General features: G+C 40.7%; 1 protein-coding gene across 1 annotated transcript in view; it reads right to left on the bottom strand.

The window, feature by feature from the left end:
* ATP8B4 (ATPase phospholipid transporting 8B4 (putative)) overlaps window positions 1-19,689 on the bottom strand; it is a 208,033-nt gene that overhangs the window by 9,578 nt on the left and 178,766 nt on the right. Inside the window, 2 exon segments of the mRNA XM_008705952.2 lie at window positions 6,640-6,885; window positions 9,631-9,714. Coding sequence (XP_008704174.2) covers window positions 6,640-6,885; window positions 9,631-9,714 — 330 coding nt within the window.

Genomic DNA, 19,689 nt, shown 5'->3' with positions numbered 1-19,689 from the left:
ATGTGAAGATGAGCTATAGTATTAACTTAGAAAAAAATCTGCAACAGTCAAAACATATGTTAAAGGAGCATTTAATAACATGCTGAAATTACAATTCTAGATTATTAACATACAAGAGGAGAGTAGGAGCAGGGAGGGAGAAATAAGTAGATACATTTTCAAAACTGTTTAATTTGGAAGTGGACAAGAGAAGGTATGGACAAGACAGTGAAACATTTGATGAAGGATAAATTATTATTTAATTTTGGTATATCAGTATGGAAATAGAGATTTAAGTGACTATGAAAATGGGAGAAATCACTAGTAAAATGGGAATATAATAGTAAAACTTGTAAATTATTTATGACAAATAAGATATTTAAAAATCATAATGTATCTGAGTATGAAAAGGAAAAACTGGAAATAAAGAATTTAAAGTAATCATAACATGAAAGGAGCAAGATAAAATATATGTTACTATAATAAAAATGAGTTTAACTCCCTTATCAAAGGAGAAAAACCAATAGAGTAAGAAAGCAATGAAAATGAAAGGATGGGCCTAGATTATATATCAGGTATATGCAGGCTAAGAAAAGCAACAGAAGTAAAACTAATATAAAAAAATGAAATTTAATTAAGATCATTTTATCATAAAAAGATAAGCTATAAAGGACAAATAACAATCAAGAACCATTTCACTGCAAATAATATAAATTACATTTATTACCTCAAATTATATAAGGTAAAATCTCCTTGAAGTACAAGAACTTGATAAGAATCATAATCACAAGGGAAAATTTTAAATACACTTCTCTCAGTATCTGACAAGCATGGTGGTTCTCTGGAAATCTGCGGCTGACCTGTCATCCAATCCCCAGGGTGATCAGAGCCACGCTGTTAAGAGGTAGTAATCATGTTTTCACTACAACGATGCAGCCATATGGCTGGGTGTTGCTCCCAGAGGTGCTATGCTTGGCTCTGGTTCTCCCTGGTTCGTTTGCTCTCCTGAAGATTCTGGAGCTACCTAATAGTTTTTAATAAATCTTTTGTCTGCAACTATAACCCTTTATGGAAAGTAATATAGCAATATTAATGACACTTAAAATGTACATACTTTCTGACCTAGCAATGAAAACAACAAAATACCATTCTTCATCCATCATCTCAGTAAAAGTTAGTTCTCACTCCAGAAATTTCATTTCTAGGAATTTATCTCAGTACATAAAATTTATATGCTAGTATATGCATTGTAGCATTGTTTCAGTAACAGCAACAAAAGAAACATCCTGAATGTCTATCGATAGAGGGCTGATGAATAAATTATTATATATCCATATTGTGAAATTCTGTGCATCTCTGAAAAAGAAAGATAGATCTGAATGTGCTGGTTTGGAAAGCTGTTCAGACCATCTTGTTAAGTAAGAAAAGCATATTTCAGAATAATATGCTAGCTATGCTCCCTTTTTCTTGAATACATATGTGTGTGTCCCAAAGCAACGAAAAAATATGGAAGGAGTTAAGCTACAGTAATCGTAATGGTAGTTAACCAGGGGAATATGGAAAAGAAAAAAAGAAGGTGGTTCATTTTATTTTAAACACTTCTATAGTGTCTGAAATGTTAAAAGGAGCATTATATAATTCAAATAACAACAACGAAAAAATAACCTGATATTAAAAAAAAAATAGAGACCGCTAGAGTTTGGCCTATAGTATCAGCAGACACATAAGATTTATAACTGTAATTATAGACCATGGAAATTTCATGAGGGTTGTTACCCCAATGACAAGTCAAGCTTAGACAGCGAGGAAAGGATATTAATGCCGCTGTCAGAGTGAGCTTATTCACAAAACTCCTGAAACTTATTATTCTATATATTAAAGACAGAAGTTTCTGATTGAGGCCAAAATTGCGGAGTTTTCATGGCTATAAACATTTAGGAGCTCAGGTCTGAGAATTCTAGGGTAAAGCAGACATTTTCAGGGCTTCTGAGAAATAAAAATAAGCGGAAGACTAAAACGACAGTAACTTCAAGTTTTCACATTGGATAACCTATGTGTTTATCATCTGTTGACAGTCTCTCTCCCACTTCAGTCAAGGGTGGTATTGGTGTCCTCCGTGTTCCCTTGTGGGAGACAGAGGTGGACCATGAGTTCCCTGTAGCTCCCACTTCTCCCTATAAAGAAGGGAGGTCCACATGGACTTGGAGTTGGGGACCTGAGATCGGATCTGGGTTCAAATGCTGGCCTGCCACGTTCTGTGTGATTTAAAATGTAACAAGGCTATTTTCTTATCTATAGTAATAGTATTTATGTTTCAGAGGACTGTGAAGAGGATTAAATGAGAGAATGGGATTATCTGAGAAGTAATTCATTTGCATAGTAAATGCTCCATTAATGGGAGCTGTTGTTGCTCTGAAAATCAGAAACCCCGACAGAGACAAGTGGGCCAAGTGTGCTTTCGGTAACTCCAACCTCTCCTCTTTATTCTTTCAGAGATTCTCTTTTCTCCAAACCCCATGCTTCTAGCTTTATTTATTTATTTATTTTTTTAATTTATTTATTTTAATGATTTTTTATTATATTATGTTAGTCACCATACAGTACATCCCCGGTTTCCGATGTAAGGCTCGATGATTCATTAGTTGTGTGTAACACCCAGTGCACCATGCAATACGTGCCCTCCTTACTACCCATCACCGTCTTTCCCTCTTTCTTTCTCTTTTCTTTTTTCCCCCCTTTTTCTCTTTTCTTTCTCTTCCTCCCCCCCTCCTTATTCTTCTATACAAACAAGAAAGTATCTTATATCTTCTTTTATGTTCAGTCTCATCTTTGTTCTCATACATCCTGAAAATTTGCATTTTAACCACTCTTACTATAAAATAAAAGACTTTGTCCCGGACAACAATGGAGTCAGAAAGGTCTGGGTTCCAATCCTGGATCTGGTACTCACTTTGTGACCCCAGGCAACTCACTTAACCTCTCTGAGCTTCATCTGTAAAAGGGGACAACAATACCTATTGCATGGTGGCACTGAGAGAATTAAGTACAATTCATGTTATCATTCAGAGTAGTGATGATGACACAGGTTTCTGAAGGCTCCCACCAAGGACAGGCCTGCTTTGGTAAGGGGTAAGATGGGCATGTATCTAAGACAGGAGGGATAATTGTGTACCTCAATCAAATTCTTCTCACTTCCTTTGCTCAACTTTAATCTCTCTCTTCATATCTCCCTGCCCTTACATCCATTCAACAAAAACTGATTTGTGTCTGACACTGCAGTTTAAGTTGGAGTATAGCAGAAACAAAGCATGCCACAACTTGGAAACATTCTCGCTCACACCTACTCTGCTTCCAGACCTCCATCTCTAGCCGAGATCTCTCCTACATTGTTCTCTTGCCAAAAATGTCCTCAGTCTCCCAGCTGTTTCAGGACCCTCTGGCACTCAGAATTAATGGCAGGGGGTATGGGTGAGGGCAGGGAGAAATCAGGTGGAGCAGAAATCTATGGACAGGAGTATGTGGATAAGATCTAGAGGACATCAGCTTGTACATGGCGAGGAGGGCACAGCTACCCAGTGGTGAGACCCAGCACCTCATCTTCACAAGTACAACTGTGTGTGTGCATTACTGCTTCTCAAGTGTGCCTAACTGCCCTGTGGCTCCATAATAATTGTGTTGTAGGAAACGCTTGCCCCACGTTTTTCATGGAACACTCACAAATGTCTTTATAAAAAATCACTGACTCAGAAAATAAGACTACTGGATCCTAGTCCTAAACCTGCAATGTAGTCAGTGTGTGATCTTGGGCAAATCTTGGGCCCCAGTTTGACATATCGACTTTAATTATACTGTTACTAACATATGACAGCCAATTCTTTGAAATTCTGCTAAGAAATAGAGCTTAATTCTCCCCTTGAACGGACTGGGCTGGATTTAGTGACTCATTTCTAATGAATAGAGTATGAAAAGGGAAACATAGTTTACAATGGAGAAACCTGAAAAACATCATCCTAACGAGTAACCAAGGTCACCGTCACCAGTAATAAGTCACGCTGATATCACATGCTCCCTGATAGGATGTGACAAGAAGGCATATCACATCTTTGTGATTCTTCCCCCAAATCCATAATCTCAGTCTATTTCTAAGAAAACATCAGACAAATCCAGAAACATTCTCCAAAGTACCTGACCACTGTTATTCAAAAGTGTCAAGGCCATGAGAGACAAGGAAAGATTGTAGAAAGTTGACTACAGGAGACTGAGGAGACATTACAACTAAGTGCACTGTAGGATCCGGGAACAGAAAACGGTCAGTAATGGAGAAACTGGGGAAACGTGAGTCAAGTTTGTAGTTCAGTTAATAGTATTGCATCAATGCTAATTTCATAGTTTTGACAATTTCACAGTGGTTACATAAGATGGTGATGTTAACGTTAGAGGAAAGCTAGGTGGGTAGGACCATGGTTTCCCTAGAGGAGACAGTAGGCAGAGAATGGATCTTGGTCTGAATCAAACAGACCCAGATAGCCCCACCCATAACATCTCGAATGATGGAGCAATGGTTACCTTGGGTCCTAAGGAAGAATCCCCTCTGAGGAAGTACAGGTATCATTTTTATAAAACCCTGATATCAAAGGTCAGAAATTTTGAATTGTTTATTTTGAAAACTCCAAACGACAGAACATAAAACTCTGTCTTTTTTTGTGAATAAACAATATTTTTAAGATAGAATTGTGTCTGTGGTCTCTCAATTTGTGAAAAAAGAGAAATATAACTATGACATCCAATAGGAACTGTGCACTTTATGGGGAAAAGAACTTCCAAATCTAAAATCAACATAAAAACACAGCACTGGCCTTGCTATGATAGCATATAAAGAATAAATTAGGGACGAGGAAAAACAAAAAAGATATATAGGAATATCAACAAGCTTTTTTTAAATAGATAATGTTAACCAAAAATTGTAGAATTGATTATGAAAAATAGTTTCACTAAACATGCAATGCCTCTCATACCTATTCCAGGTAATTTTTTTATCCTTACTTATGTAGCAGATGGTGTTAATGACAGTTTGAAGAATATTTCCCATTTGCTTTTTACTTTAGATATTGACCTCTTATCTCAGTTACTACCTTTAAGTGATCTCTTGGAGTACCAATTAACAAGCCTGACCTGGTAAATAAGCTGTTACCACTAAAGAGATGTCCCACAACTGTCCTTCCCTTCAGGAGGAGAATCCAGAGAACTGGAAATGTGCCCTCGTGTCAAGGAGTAAATCACCTACTTCTCTAGGCTAGAAATGTAAGAGTACACACAGAGTCTGCTCAATGATCAAAAGGCACAAAACAAAACAGGTTGGAGTGTCCAGTAGAGTGGCAAGAACTATAAGAAAAGATGGAACAATAGCTTCTTGTGAGGTGATATACACCTGTTCCAGTAATAGACTACCATGATGAATGTCTTAGCAATGCCAGATACTTCCGAGTCACTCCACTATTTTCCTCTCCGCCATAGAACTGAACATAGGAGAACTAGCCACGGAGGGTTTGCAAAGCAACAGCATGATTTAGTTGTAACAGAGAAAAACAGAACTTTCTGAGTGGAGAAATCTGGTTCTGTTTTTGGATGCTACCTATCTGATTCTGAATTATGAATTCCCAAGATGTCAAGTGTTGGATGGCTTTGGTATCGATTTAATAATAGTCACTCAGATGGACCAAGGAATGGCAGAGATGTCCTTTAAAAGCAATACGTTTACATTTGGTTCATTTAATGTAATGTTTAGAGTCATGAAGAGAAAGTCGGGGGTTTAATGAGATTCTTTGTTGGAAATGAGCCGCTAAGATTTGTAAAAAAAGATTGTTTCTAGGATAGAAAAAGGACCGACCAAAGGCAATTTAAACTCTAAAAATCAAGCCCTCGATTGATATTCGCTCCCTAAAAAAAAGAAAACAAGCAAAAGAAAACAAAAGAAAAAACAGGTCACTTTGCTTACCATATCCATCTGGAGATACAGATTTTAATGGATAGGAAAGCTTTTGTGACCTCTAACTCAATACCGAATGGTTTTGTCCACCATTTGCATTAAAAAGGAAATAGAACTACTCAAGATGCCCAGTGAGGTCAACGGATCATCAAAAATCATTTCCACCAGAAGAGCTTCTCTGATTTGGTTCAGATATGCCAAAATATAACACTGAACCACGAATAATTTCACAGATATGTATTGCCAAATGAATTTTAAATCTCGCTTTAAAGCCTGGAAGTTATTAAGTGATAGAAATCATGGGAAAGTTTCTGCTATCATTGGAAAACTTTTTCAAACCCAAGAAAGAGGCAATAGTATAATCATTTTTCTATATATATGATACTCATCCCCAAGAAGTAATTAGTTGTGAGGTTTCCACAACACAGAGGTTACAGACACTGAATGCTAATCTCCCACATCCGGTCATCTACATTAAAGCTTTCTGTTTTCATCTTGAAATGTGTAGTTAAAAAGAAAACCCCAGGATTCCTTTAGGATGATGACGATGATGATGATGATGATGATGATGATGATTATTTGCCCCAACAAGTAGACAATATCAGTCAACAGTGAAAATGAATTTTAAAAGCTGTAAAGCCATCAAGTTAAGACATTTTCAGCAACAGGGTTACCTGCACACTGACCACAATGACCAATGATGTAGCCATGGTGACTGCAAAAGACTGGTAGTCAGCTATGTGCTGCCCATCTTCGCCGGCCACGTTGTGAAAGGCTCCATAGGGGATGAAGAAAAGGGCCAGTGAGGTGTAGATGCCATGTGCCATGCAGATGAAAAATTTACGCTTGTTAAACAGTAGGTTCAGCTGTCCAGGTTCGTAGAGCTGGGGATAGTCCATGCTGCTCTGGTCACTCACATCCTGTCAACAAAGTTACTTCAGTGGGGGAGGCTTGAGAAATCGGAAAGGCCCTCAATGCCCCATCTCAGGAACCAGCAAGTGCATGGCTGAGCATACCCTAATAAACACTATTCATTAGCTTGTTTTCATTCCCATGATAACTGAGAAGATAATCAATGATCCCAGGTTTACTGAAGAGGAACTTGAGTCTCCAAGAGAGACTCATGAGAGAACATACAGCTCTTAGAACAGAACCAGAATTTGCACCCAGATCCTTGGCTTCAGAATGAAGTTTCTTTCCTCTACTCTCCTGCAGCTGCATTCATGCTCCCAGAATTCTAGTGTATCACACGCAGCCAATGGGGCCCAGGGATTAATTGCCAAGGCTGTGAGGGTAGCGGGCAGGAGATGGCAGCAGAGAGCTGCAGAGTAGGACTTGGCCAATCTGACTGAGTTCCTAACTGCGAGAGGAGGGAGAGTAGAAGGGGAACAGGGAAAGGGGGAAATTGCAAGTGGGATTCCAGTGGGAAGGAAGCTGAGCTTGAAGTGCTGAGTGTTGTACTCAGTGAGAATTCTGATACCAGCTGTTCGAGACAAAAGATTTAAACAGAATGAGAAGGTATGTTTGGCCCTAACAGGGTCCTGGGAGAAACTAAAACAGTGCTTTGCAAACTTAATGTGCACACAAATCACTTAGGGAGACCAAATGATGATTCGAAAGGTTGGGGGTATGGCCTGAGATTCAGCATTTCCAACCAGCCCCAAAGTAAGGCTGCTGACCACACTGTGAGCACCAAAGCCAAATGCCCAAACCAAAAAGGAGGTGAGGCCTTACCACTGAGGACACCGGAGGACCAGGAGTAGAGCAGAAGCAGCCAAAAAAGAAGCAACACAGGCATGAACTCAGGGGACAGACCAAGTTCCCCTTCCTGCTTGTGGGATGGCCCTGGACTTGTTGAATGGGGTCCCATGAAGAACACTGACATATTCTCTTTAGGAAGTCCCATTGTGAAATGTTGCTGGTGCTTCCTCTTCCAGTCAGTGGCTGGTGAAATTACGTGCACACACTTTGAAACCAGACAACCCTGAGTTCAAACCCCAGTTCCACTGCTTAGCAGGTATATGGTCTTAAACCTGTTATGTAACCTGTCTGAACCTCAGTTTCCTTATCTCCAGGCAGACAACAGCCCCTCCCTCACAGGACCGCTGTCATGGTTAAGTTCATGTATTCAGCAGAGTTCTTGCCACACCATAAGTAATAAATAACAGATGCTTCTATAAATAATAATATACAAAATAATGATGATGGTAAATAGTAATAGCAGAGCAATCTCAGAGTCAGGTGGCCTGGTACTAGGCTGACTTCTGTCACACACTGGCTGTCTGGCTTTAGGGCAATGACTTGAGCTTTGGTTTCCTCCTTATAAAATGAGTGGATCCTAGATGATCATGGAGGCCTTGCAGCATAACATTCCATCATCCTGTGATCAGTGTAGGGGCCAAAGCTGACAAAGTGGGAAAGGACAGGGGCGGGCACTCAACTTGATGGCAATAAGGGGCCTTATTATATATATATATATATTTTTTTTTTTAATTGCACAATAACCATCTTTTCCCAGAAACTGCTTTATTTTTATTATTTTATTCCACATTCTGGGCAGCTACAAAGCACCAAGAAAAGAAACACTTACAAACATAGACACTTGGGAATGGATGTGCTTAATCCTTTACATCTAAGGTCTTCAGGAGTTCATGACTTTTTTATAGAATTCCCCAAAATATGTCATTCACAAACTGCCCTTTTTACATACAAGAAGTGAGACAACTGACTAACAAAGGCACAGAATGGGAGAGTGGAATGAGCTCATAATGCGAAGATTTATATTTTGCAATAGACAGCTAACTGTGGGCCAGAAAAATGAGGCCTAGCAAACAGGTCTAACAACAGCCTGGAGAAAATCTGGTTTTCTCAAATATACTTCCAAAAAAAATTTTTTTTAAATAATGCACTCTAATTGTGCCATGGAAACTCCTCTGGCTAGTCTTCTACTTCCTCATCGGCAGCCAGACTTCTTCCCCCTTCCAGGAAGCACCTTCCAAGGCAATAAGTGTGCCAAGGATCCGCCATTTTTGTAACTGATTCTCTCCCTTCTCTCTTCCCAAGCACATTGAGCTAGACTAAAGACTGTGCCCCTTCTCTCCATGGCTGTGGGGCTTCATGTCTTCCTCTCCCATTGGCAGAGTACTCTACTGGCCTCTAGTTCCTGTTCTGGGCAGTGCTGGCCAAGGAAATCTCACCACAAATGCAGGCCATCTGGCTTCCAACAAGTCTCATCATTTTCTGTCACTGCATGGTTCTCTGCATTCAGGGGCTAATGCAGCATTTCCCAGTGTGTGAGCCATAAGGCACTAGTTCTGAGGCATATTAATAGGTGCTATATGAAAAATAAATAAAAAGAAGTACAGTCATATAAGCCTGGGAAATGCCAGACTAAAATGAAATTAGAGACCATTTCATGTAGGACGTCTCAGAGGCGTTAGAGAAATAATATGGGGTGTGAATCTCAAAGAGGAGGGTAGCCAAACGATCAGAGAACTGTTTGGTGGGGGGAGGATCTGGAAGGGTTTAGATCCATGCAATACCTATTAAAACAACTGAACTTCCAGGACTCTTTCCATGACTTATGTTTTCTACTTAGAAGCTAGAAGCAACTAAAAAGCCTCAACAAAGCAAAATAAGTTATAAAGACAGAGAAAAATACATACCTGGTCAAAAATGCCCATGGCTAAAACAGGCAGGGATGTGTAGACAATGTTAAAAAGGGTAATGAACCACTGATCATAAACAGTCTGAAAAGAAATAATACATCAGTGAGAAACACCATCCACAGAAGAATATTCTCTTGTAGTTTTTTGGGTTAAATATCTCAGTTTCCCGAGAATGGATGAAAGTTTGATATTAGAGACAGACATGAGTTCCCCGCTAGGCTCTCTTATCAGCCCTGCTGCCTCAGTGGAGTACTAGATTCCTCTAAACTCCAACTTCTTCATCTCTAAACTAAAGCCACGCTCTCCTTGCACAGTTGCAGTGGGGATGAAAGGAGACCACATACACAGAGCACCCAACACAACACCAGACACACGGAAGGCCTGAAACCCCGTGGCAGGCTATTTCATTCTTCAGGTTTTCAACACCTTATATAGTAAATCCAATTATCTGATCTAAGTGATAAGCCAAGGATCCACTAAAATCTTCAGAGGAAGATGCAGAAATGAACCGGTCAGCCCAACCCTGTGTTCAAATGGAGAGTATTTTCTTGGGGATGGTTTAAAGCAAAGTGGCCATGAGCTAGCTGCTCAATCTACTGGGTATAAACGAGTTAGACAACTAGAATATCCCTTACACGTATATAGACTACTTCCTTGCATGAGCCTCACTCAAAGTCGAAGAGACATGTGAAAGTTGTTACATCCCCATTTTGTTGATAAGTACATAGAGATGTAGAAACAAAATGTAATAAATATTATAGAGCTTATTATACGCAAAGGCAAAAACTAAAACCTAGGTCTCCAGCTCCTAACCAATGTCTGTTCTACCATTTTATCATCCATTCGTCCATTCAGTGTTTGTCAAAAATCAATGATGCGCCAGGTACTAGGTTTTAGGCAATGGTAATTCAGCATGCTGTAATCAGATACAAATTCTTCATAAAATTTGCATTCTGATGGTGGCAAAACACAGGCAATAAATAAGACTATGTGTGTGTGTGTGTGTGTGTGTGTGTGTGTAGATAACAAATACTAGGGAGGAAAGGTAGATAAGAAATGTGGGAGGGTTGTAATTTTAGTAAGGTAACTGGAGAAAATCTCACAAAGAAGTGACATTTGGGAAAGATCTAAAGGAAATAAGTGATCACATTATCAAATTATGCAGCTTTCTGGGACAGAAGCATTCCATTCTGCAAGTAGATGCATGAAAAAACCGTGAGGAAAGAAAGCATCTGTTCAGAAGACAGCAAGGCAGCCCCATTGGCTAGAGAAGAATGACCTATAGGAAGAATAATTCAAAGGAATAAGGACTTGGATCCTATGTAGGTAACCATAGCCTATTCCCTAAGCGAAATGAGAAGACACTAGAGAATTCTGAGCAAAGGAACAACCCGATCTGATTTACACTTTAGCAGAATCACTCTGGATTCTTGTGCTGAGAATAGACTGAAGACGGGCTATGGTGGAAGCTGAGAAACCAGTTAGGAGGCTACCACTGTGGCCAGATGGAAGAGGGAGGTGGTTGGGTCAGGTGACCAGCAGGGAGATGTGCTGAATTCTGAATATATTCTGAAGTACACATTCTTCTTAGGGAAGTTCTGAAAGCAATGAGGAATCTTAAATGCAAATGTTCCAGACAGAGAAGCTAAAGGTAGGTTCCATATAGTTATATAAATAAGGCAATCCATTAAATTATGTCCTGTGCATGTAGGTTATATCGAAGAAAAAATATTTTGGTGTCTATTGCTAAATCTGGATTTGGATTACCCTGTCCTCACATCATTGTTTATTCTTGAAATGGGTGTATATTTGTCTAAGGAAAGAGGAAACGAAGGCCAGTTTCCTAAGGACAAATCTCAACCTGGACTGTTCTGTTGAAGTTCCACAGGTGGCTTTATTCAACACTGAATAAACCGGACACTGCGCAATATACTGATTATTGTATTCTGAGCAAGCTTAGCCCTTTGGGAAGAAGTAAAGTAAGGACGTTCCTGCTGTCAATCATCCTGGGGGGGTTTCAATCTTAGGACGGGAAAAAAAATGAGAACAAAAAAGGGAAAAAGAAGAGTGGGATAGATGAGAGAAAGAAATAGTTTTACTCGTCCTGTGTCTCAAAATTGAGACCTGGAATCCATGTAGGAAAGATCTGTTCAACATCATTCTGTTTAGGGTAGGTCAAAGCTAAGCAGAAAAGTTGAATTCTACCACCAATAAATAGCCAAGCTAGGATTTAGACAAGGCAGCGTCATTAGGGAAGATACTTTCAAGAGGAGTAGGCTTATGGGGCGCCTGGGTGGCACAGCGGTTAAGCGTCTGCCTTCAGCTCAGGGCATCATCCCGGCATTATGGGATCGAGCCCCACATCAGGCTCTTCCGCTATGAGCCTGCTTCTTCCTCTCCCACTCCCCCTGCTTGTGTTCCCTCTCTCGCTGGCTGTCTCTCTGTCGAACAAATAAATAAAATCTTTAAAAAAAAAAAAAAAAAGAGGAGTAGGCTTATGACTCAGAATAACCACTTCTAATAACCAGTTTTAAAGTTCTCTAATTGATAATTCCCCTTTATAATTCTTTGAGTCCTATTAAACTTTATTCCTTGAGTCCATCTGAACTCTGCTGTAAGGGTTTGAAAAGGCATCCTACATCCAGTGATATGCTAAGTATTCAACAACTGGCTGGGGGGGGGCAGCACCAATGTGTAGCATTTGCCAATTTCCATGGTGTAAATATTCCTCCTGTGCCTGTTTATGTAGTGATATCACTAAATACAGAGTTGAGAAGAGATGTGCCATAGTACACCATTATATAGTATTTCCACCATATATAGCCAATAGATATAAAAAACCCCAAGTGCATAAATAGTAAAACATGGTAAAAGAATTCGGAAGTGATGTGTTTTGAGTATTTATAAACTTAGTTTCTAATATAATTTATTTAAATTGTAAGTTGATATAATTCAATTTTTAAATAATGGTTGTTTTAAACTCTAGCTCACACAATTTCTCAAAATTAAACAATCAGTTCTTATGAACCAATACGGGCCAGCTCTAACATACCACAGCTTATGTCCATGCTCGGTGCAAAGTACTACAAAACAGCCACAGCCACCTGAAGGAACACAGACTTAATGCGGCAAGAGAGAACCCGCAGAACCGCAGAGCAGTATCCCGGAGTGCCAGCAGCCATGAGAAGAGACTGAAAGAGCCTGTCGGTGTTCCTTGGGAGCCCCCAGGGTATTTAGCAGAGGCATCGGAAACAAGCCTGGATTTATAGTATTCACATAAGATGGGGGCATGTGTGTACAAGTGACTCATACCAACTGCTCACTGAAGATAATGAAAAAAGTTGAGAAAATACAAAGCACAGGGGCGCCTGGGTGGCTCAGTCCTTAAGCGCCTGCCTTCGGCTCAGGGCGTGATCCCAGGGTCCTGGGATTGAGCTCCGCATCGGGCTCCTCCACTGGGAGCCTGCTTCTTCCTCTCCCACTCCCCCTGCCTATGTTCCCTCTCTCGCTGGCTGTCTCTCTGTCAAATAAATAAATAAAATCTTTAAAAAAAAAAAAAGAAAAAGAAAAAGAAAATACAAAGCACAGCATATTTTCATCTAAGCAATCAGTGAACTAACAATACAGTGGGAAATTGCCTGTTAAGATCAGGGAGAGAATTAGAACTTAAGAACTACTTCAAGGCCTAGGATAATGTAATCTTTCTCCACAGACTGTTTACTTCCTTCTACCAGCTGCTGAGGATGGGATGAAGGCCTGACATTTTGGGGACCAGCCAGCTGTCCCTTTTGCCAGGAGGCTTCCCTTGGGTCTCAGCCCAGAGTGGAATGTTCCATCAGGATCTCTACCCTTGATGGGCATAGAAACTTGTCCCTCTAGCCCTAGGAAACAACAAAAAGCAGATGAGCATAGGCTTCTCAATTGCCTCCTGTAGACCATCAACAGTCCCAAGGCCTGTGGCTCAGAGCAGTACAAACTTCTAAGCTCCCAGCCCAGAGTAGGAATGATAACAGGGTCCCAGACGCTAACTCCTGTCTACCCTGAGTCCACCAGAACTGCAGCTCGGGCGACGCCTGGGTAGCTCAGTCGTTAAGCATCTGCCTTCAGGGTCCTGGGATCAAGCCCCGCATCAGGCTCCCTGCTCAGCAGGAAGCCTGCTTCTCCTACTCCCACTCCCCCTGCTCATGTTCCCTCTCTAGCTGTGTCTCTCTGTCCAATAAATAAGTTAAATCTTAAAAAAAAAAAAAAAAGGAAGTGCAGCTTGGACTCTCTTTTCTTTGGACAAGCACTGGTTCCATATCTCGATATATATTCAGAATATCTGGCTTCGTGCACCAGGAGACATAAGGAAATGCTCCGGTTGTAATAGTCCCAAACCAGAAACAACCAAAACATCCATCAGGAGTGGAACGGAGAAAGACACGGTAGTATATTGATCTAAGAGAATACTATAGAATGACGAAAAGCAAGGAACTACAAAAGCACAAGTGAATTAAAAAAAAAAAAAGTATTAGGTTGAGAAAAAGAAGCCAAAGAAGTCGGATTCCATATTAATAAAATTTTAAAATGCATCAGTCTGCTCTGTGCTGTTTAGGGATTCATGCGCATACGGAAAAATTATACAACAAAACCACAAACTGATTATAAAATGTCAGGGTAATGGTTACCTCTAGACGATTGAAAAAAAAAAAAAAGCATGACTGAGAAAAAGAAGAGAAGAGCTTTGGGGGTTTGGCAATGTTCTGTTTCCTGCAGATTATGGCTGCATGGGTGCTCATTTTCCAACAATATGTTAAGTTGACATTTATGTATTATGTACTCCATAGATTCATTATATTTTACAATAAAAAAAGGGAAATATGTGGCCTTCTGTTTTAGTCATTGCCTCGTGCGACTTCGGACACTGGGAAGATTTTTAAAATCCTGATACCCATATTACATCCCAGGCCAGTTAAGTCGGTATCTTTCGGGGTTGGGATGATTCAGGCCTTGGTAGTTTAAAAAAATTTTTCCAAGTAATTCCACTGTGAAGCCAAGATTGACAATTTCACTTGCCCCTATCCCAAAAAAAAAAAAAAGCTGACACAAATCTTCAACCGTTTGATGATGGCATCTGACTCTCATTCCTCCAATATATCAAGTCATGTCCCAATTACAGTATGGAAAATTTTCTAGGGGAGAAACAAACTGAATTCTTGTAGCCCCAACCAGAATAGCATCGGGTGATGCTATCAAATCACATCCTCCTCCGCCATTCAGCTTCCACTGACTGAGAAGAGATGATTTCAGGTATTAGGAAGAAAGAAAGAATCTGGGAAATTACGGCACGGAGTAGCTGACAGCCTGGCACAAAGTGCCGTCATCACCACAGACAGGTGAGCGTTAAAACCTGGGGGGTTTCGGCAGTAGCATCCGCCAGGGGGTACTCGGGTTTGGAACCTCATTTCACAACTGGAACGAGAGAGGACAGGAAGGGAAAAGTCTGTGAAAGTAAAGTTTAAATGAATTTGTGCAATTTCTTGGAAGAGTTCTTACCGCCACTCGGAATCACAATAACAAAAGGAAAACTAGCGGATCCTTACAGAGCACTTGCTATGTACCAGGCACTATTTGAAGGGCTTAACACATACTGACTCCATAAATCCTCACAACAACCCCATGGGGTTGGTACTATTAGAAACCCTCAATAAAACGATGGGGAAACTGAGGCCCATCCAACCTGCTAGACTGCCCAATGTCATACCTGTAACACAAAGATTTTTGAAGTGTGGCCTAGGAAACTTCCAGGGGATCCGCACATCAAGACTATTTTCACCACGATACGAAGCAGTTACCTATATTCCCTTTTTACTCTGGTTCTCCCATGAGGGTCTATGACTTGTGATATCATAACCAACTGGATAGAGAAGCAGATATGAGAACATGGCTGCCTCCTACTGTGCCAAGGAGTAAGAGATGTCATTCTTGGGGGCGCATGGGTGGCTCTGTCGGCTAAGCAACTGCAGCTCACGTCGTGATTTCTGGGTCCTGGGATCGAGCCCCGCATCAGGCTCTCTGCTTAGCAGGGAGTCTGCTTCTCTCTCTCTCCCTCTGCTCCTCCCCACTGCTCTCTCTCACTCTCTCTCTCTCAAATAAATAAATAAAATCTTTTTTTTTTTAAATACCACTCTTCTCACTTAGTTTTTGTTTTGGAAAATAGAATCTTTTTTTCTTATTAAAATATGCCATTAAGGTAAATAAGTCAGGGGTTTATTATTTTTTAATGAATAAAGGAAATGTTTAAATGTTTTCTCCATTTTAATTTCTAATATGATAAATGTTGATAGATAGGGTCCTAAGATCACAAAGTTTGAGAAGCGCTGGCTGAGCGTGTCAGGACCAAGTTCCAGCCCTGGTACCCTGACCTCAGCATTCTCAATACTGACCCCTGCATGAAACCGCCTCTCTCCGTCAGTGGTATCGTTTGGCAAGTTTCCTTAAAGGCTGTTTTCTCACATCACTTTATATAGTTGAGAGTATGCAAGAAATACAATTTGTATGCTGGTTTTTGTCATTTAAAATGACACCATTAACATGGACCCAGGCCCAAAGTCTCCAATGGCTTCCCATTTTACCTGGGATGAAATCCACACTTCACCACAGCCTGTAGCCTTTCCTGATCCCACACCTACCCCTCTTCAGCTTCCCTCCCTCCCTCCCTCCCTAGGCTTCACTGACTGCCTTTCTCTAGGACCAGGCTCATTCCTACCTCAGGAGATTTGCACTTGCTATGCCCTCTACCTGGAATACTTTAACCTCAGAGTATTCATATGAAAGTTTCCTCTGAACACTCAGCTCACAGCTCCAATGTTACCTTCTCAACAAGACTTTTTTATGCTACCCCATTCTTTCTTAATAACAATTCTGCAATTATCTTACCAGTTTACTTCTTTATTATCTGCCGTTATCCCAAGAGGATATAATCTCCATGAAGCAGAGACTTAACGTCTGTAACTCCAGGGCCTAGACCAGTGTCAGCCAAAGGTAGGTTCTCTATAAATATTTGTTGAATGACTTGCTTTACAACTCTTTGTAAATGTTATATGTTTAACTTGCTACTAGATGTTGCTTTGAGGAAATGCCACAGCTCCTCAAACTCAGTATGTCCAGCCCTGAACTTGTTCTCACACCCCTTTAACCAGGCCCTCTTCCTATGTTCCCTATATCAGTTTCTGACACTGCGACCTTCATCCCAGAACCCAAGCCAGAAATCTATTTCTCCCTCTCTCCAACACCCCACATCAAATTAATCCCCAAATCCCACTGCAATAACCATGCCAGATAGCTTCTGTTTCTGCCCAGGCCTCCTTTACCTCTGTGACTTTCCTCCTGATGTCCTCCTTGCCAGGATGCCCATCTTCTTACTCCTTATTTGCTTCATTATGATTGATCCTTGGAGGGTCAGCCCAGGGACAGAGCTTCCAGGAAGCCTTTCTGAGCCCTGGCCATTCCTACCCTCGAGGCCTGGGCTCTAGGCCACTCCTTGGTGGTCCCATGACAGTCACACCTCACTGCTACATAATTATCAACTTGCAATTATTTATATGCTGGTTTCTAGCCCCATCCTACTAGGCTTCAAGCTCCTTGGGAGCAGATTATAGGATTTATTCAACTTTTGGGGCCCAAGAACCTACCTCAGTGCCTGGCATGTGGCAAGCATTCAACACAAGGATGCTGGTGTCTTAAGCATAAAGGCACTGGAGTCGGAAGACAGAGCTATGCAAGATACCCAATCTCTCTGAGGCTTAGGTTCCTAGGTTATAAAGTGGGCATTTGAGGGAGGCCTTTAATGTTCAATGAAATGAATAAATGCCAGCATAGCAGCATCTGACAAACAGTGCTCAATTAGTTAACACCTTTATTATATAGGGAAGGGAGGGAAGGGAGGAGAGAGGAAGGAAGGGGCAGGAAAGAAGGAGGGAAGGCAAGGGGAAGGAGCATGCGAGGATCCAATCAAGTGGTATGTTTAACGGATAAAGAAAAAGGTATATTTCTCCACTAATGATAATTTTTATGTAAATACAATTCTTTACTGCTACAACTACTTATTTTTATAATAAGCTACTATATTAAATGAAATACATAGAAAGTTAGAGAATAAGAGTTAAAGAAAAGTGAATATCTTGATATACTTAAGCATTTTCCTCATGAAAACTTATTTATATCAATCACTTTTTAGCTCTAGTTTTGCCTCAGGCTCTACCAAAATGTGTCAACCTGAGTCATTCACCTCAAGAAAAAACAAAACTAAAAACACCTTCCTGGGTTATGTGCATCGGTTTCACATAGTTTAGAGGCTTCCACAAAAATTGAAGTCACAAGCAGTATTTCTTCTACAACAGACTTCTTCCTCCCCTTTTAAGAGGTCTCCAACTACTCAAATAGTTATCCTAGTAAATGCTCCGCTTGTCCGTAAGGCCCTTATATACCCTCAGAAAGTTTTTAAGGCCCCCTCTGATGACTAGGACCAGCTGGGAGGGGCACACTAGTCCAGATGATGACCCACATGGAACCTATCCTGGCTTCTCCCCTTCCAGAAATGCTCAAGCCCTCTACCGCCTACCTCCTCCGTCTCCATCTCAAACACACATGCACCCACATGTAGGTTGACCAGATGCCCCAAAGAGATGGGAGGGGAGAGGAAGAGGGGAGAAATGATTTCTCTGGAGCCTCTGGTATAGGAAGCATTCTGGCCTGAGATTAGACCAGTCAAATGGTGGCAGCACTCTGACTTTGGGTGACTCAAAAGGTTTATATAAACAAAAGCCCTGCAAAAAAGTATTTATCTTAGAGCCCTTGTACTCCTACGGGTAGCCATACCCCCCCCCTTCCAAATTTTCTTTGCCCATCTTCAATATTCTGAATAAGAGAGAAAAACCATGCTCTTGCTAGATACCACTAGTCTGTTTGGAACCGTGTGTCTCTTCACAGATCAAAAAAAGGGGAAGAGAACAGCTCTCCATTTTTCCAACTTTACTGTTTTACTATTTAAGGAACATTACTCTTTGCTCCCTTCTTTGTGGGAGCAATTTATCAACCTTATCAACCATTTTAGATAAAGTAAAAATACTCCAGCTACAAATTACAATCTAAACAGATTAAGGAACACACAATCTATGATTTATAGAATACCACATTTAAATAGACCTTAAGACTCTTAAACAGTTACAAAGGGCTTTCCACTCTGAGACCACTGGCTTAGCTCCTTGTGCAAATGACATGTCTCTTTGGAGACACGTACTCCCCCCCCCCCTGCTGTGTGTTGTAGTGAAAAACTACATAGTGGTATTTTTCTTTTTGGCCTTAAAAAACTTTTGTCATTTAAAGAAAACACATTGTGGGATAAATATGAGGTGCTCGGTCTTAGCACATCTGTTCCTGATTTGTGTAATTAACAGAAACCCACTAGCAGGAGCCAGGAGGAATGGCCCCGGCCTGAGCACCTACCCCTCCCCAGGTTTTCCATAGAGCACATCTGAAGGCAAGGGGGGGAGAGGAACTGCCACGCCAGGTTGAGAAGGATTCACAGGTAACCACATCCATGAAGTCATCAAAGCCTGGAGATTAGTCGCACTCTTTCACGTCACTTTCCAAATTTTTCATTGTGAGTTTTCTTATGTTGTTTGACAGAACTAAAGCTTTTCTGGACTTGACAAGATAATTGTTTCCATATCACAGCAGAATTTAAAAAAAAATACATAGCCCTGTATCTCACTGACAATGATAAATTGTCATCAGATAATATCATTCCATAAGTACATAGTGCCAGTAGTTGCATAGTTTCAAGTGTGAATTTCCTAAATAGCGCTTCAACCTATTGTGGGTTGTTTTTTGTTTTTGTTTTTTTCTTGGTTCTGTCCCTGGTGGAGGACAGTTCATATTTATTAAAAATCCTGAAGGTATAGGGTGCTTTTAAAGTAAGCTACTCATATAAATAGTGCATACAAGCCCACAGTGGAATCCATGAAAATCATGCAGGCTTTATAACAGACTGGGATAAGGCATGTCCTTAAAAAG

This window comes from Ursus maritimus, unplaced genomic scaffold, assembly GCF_017311325.1.
Source record: "Ursus maritimus isolate PB19 unplaced genomic scaffold, ASM1731132v1 scaffold_35, whole genome shotgun sequence".
Classification (NCBI taxonomy): Eukaryota; Metazoa; Chordata; class Mammalia; order Carnivora; family Ursidae; genus Ursus; species Ursus maritimus.
This window is presented reverse-complemented; position numbering and strand designations above follow the sequence as displayed.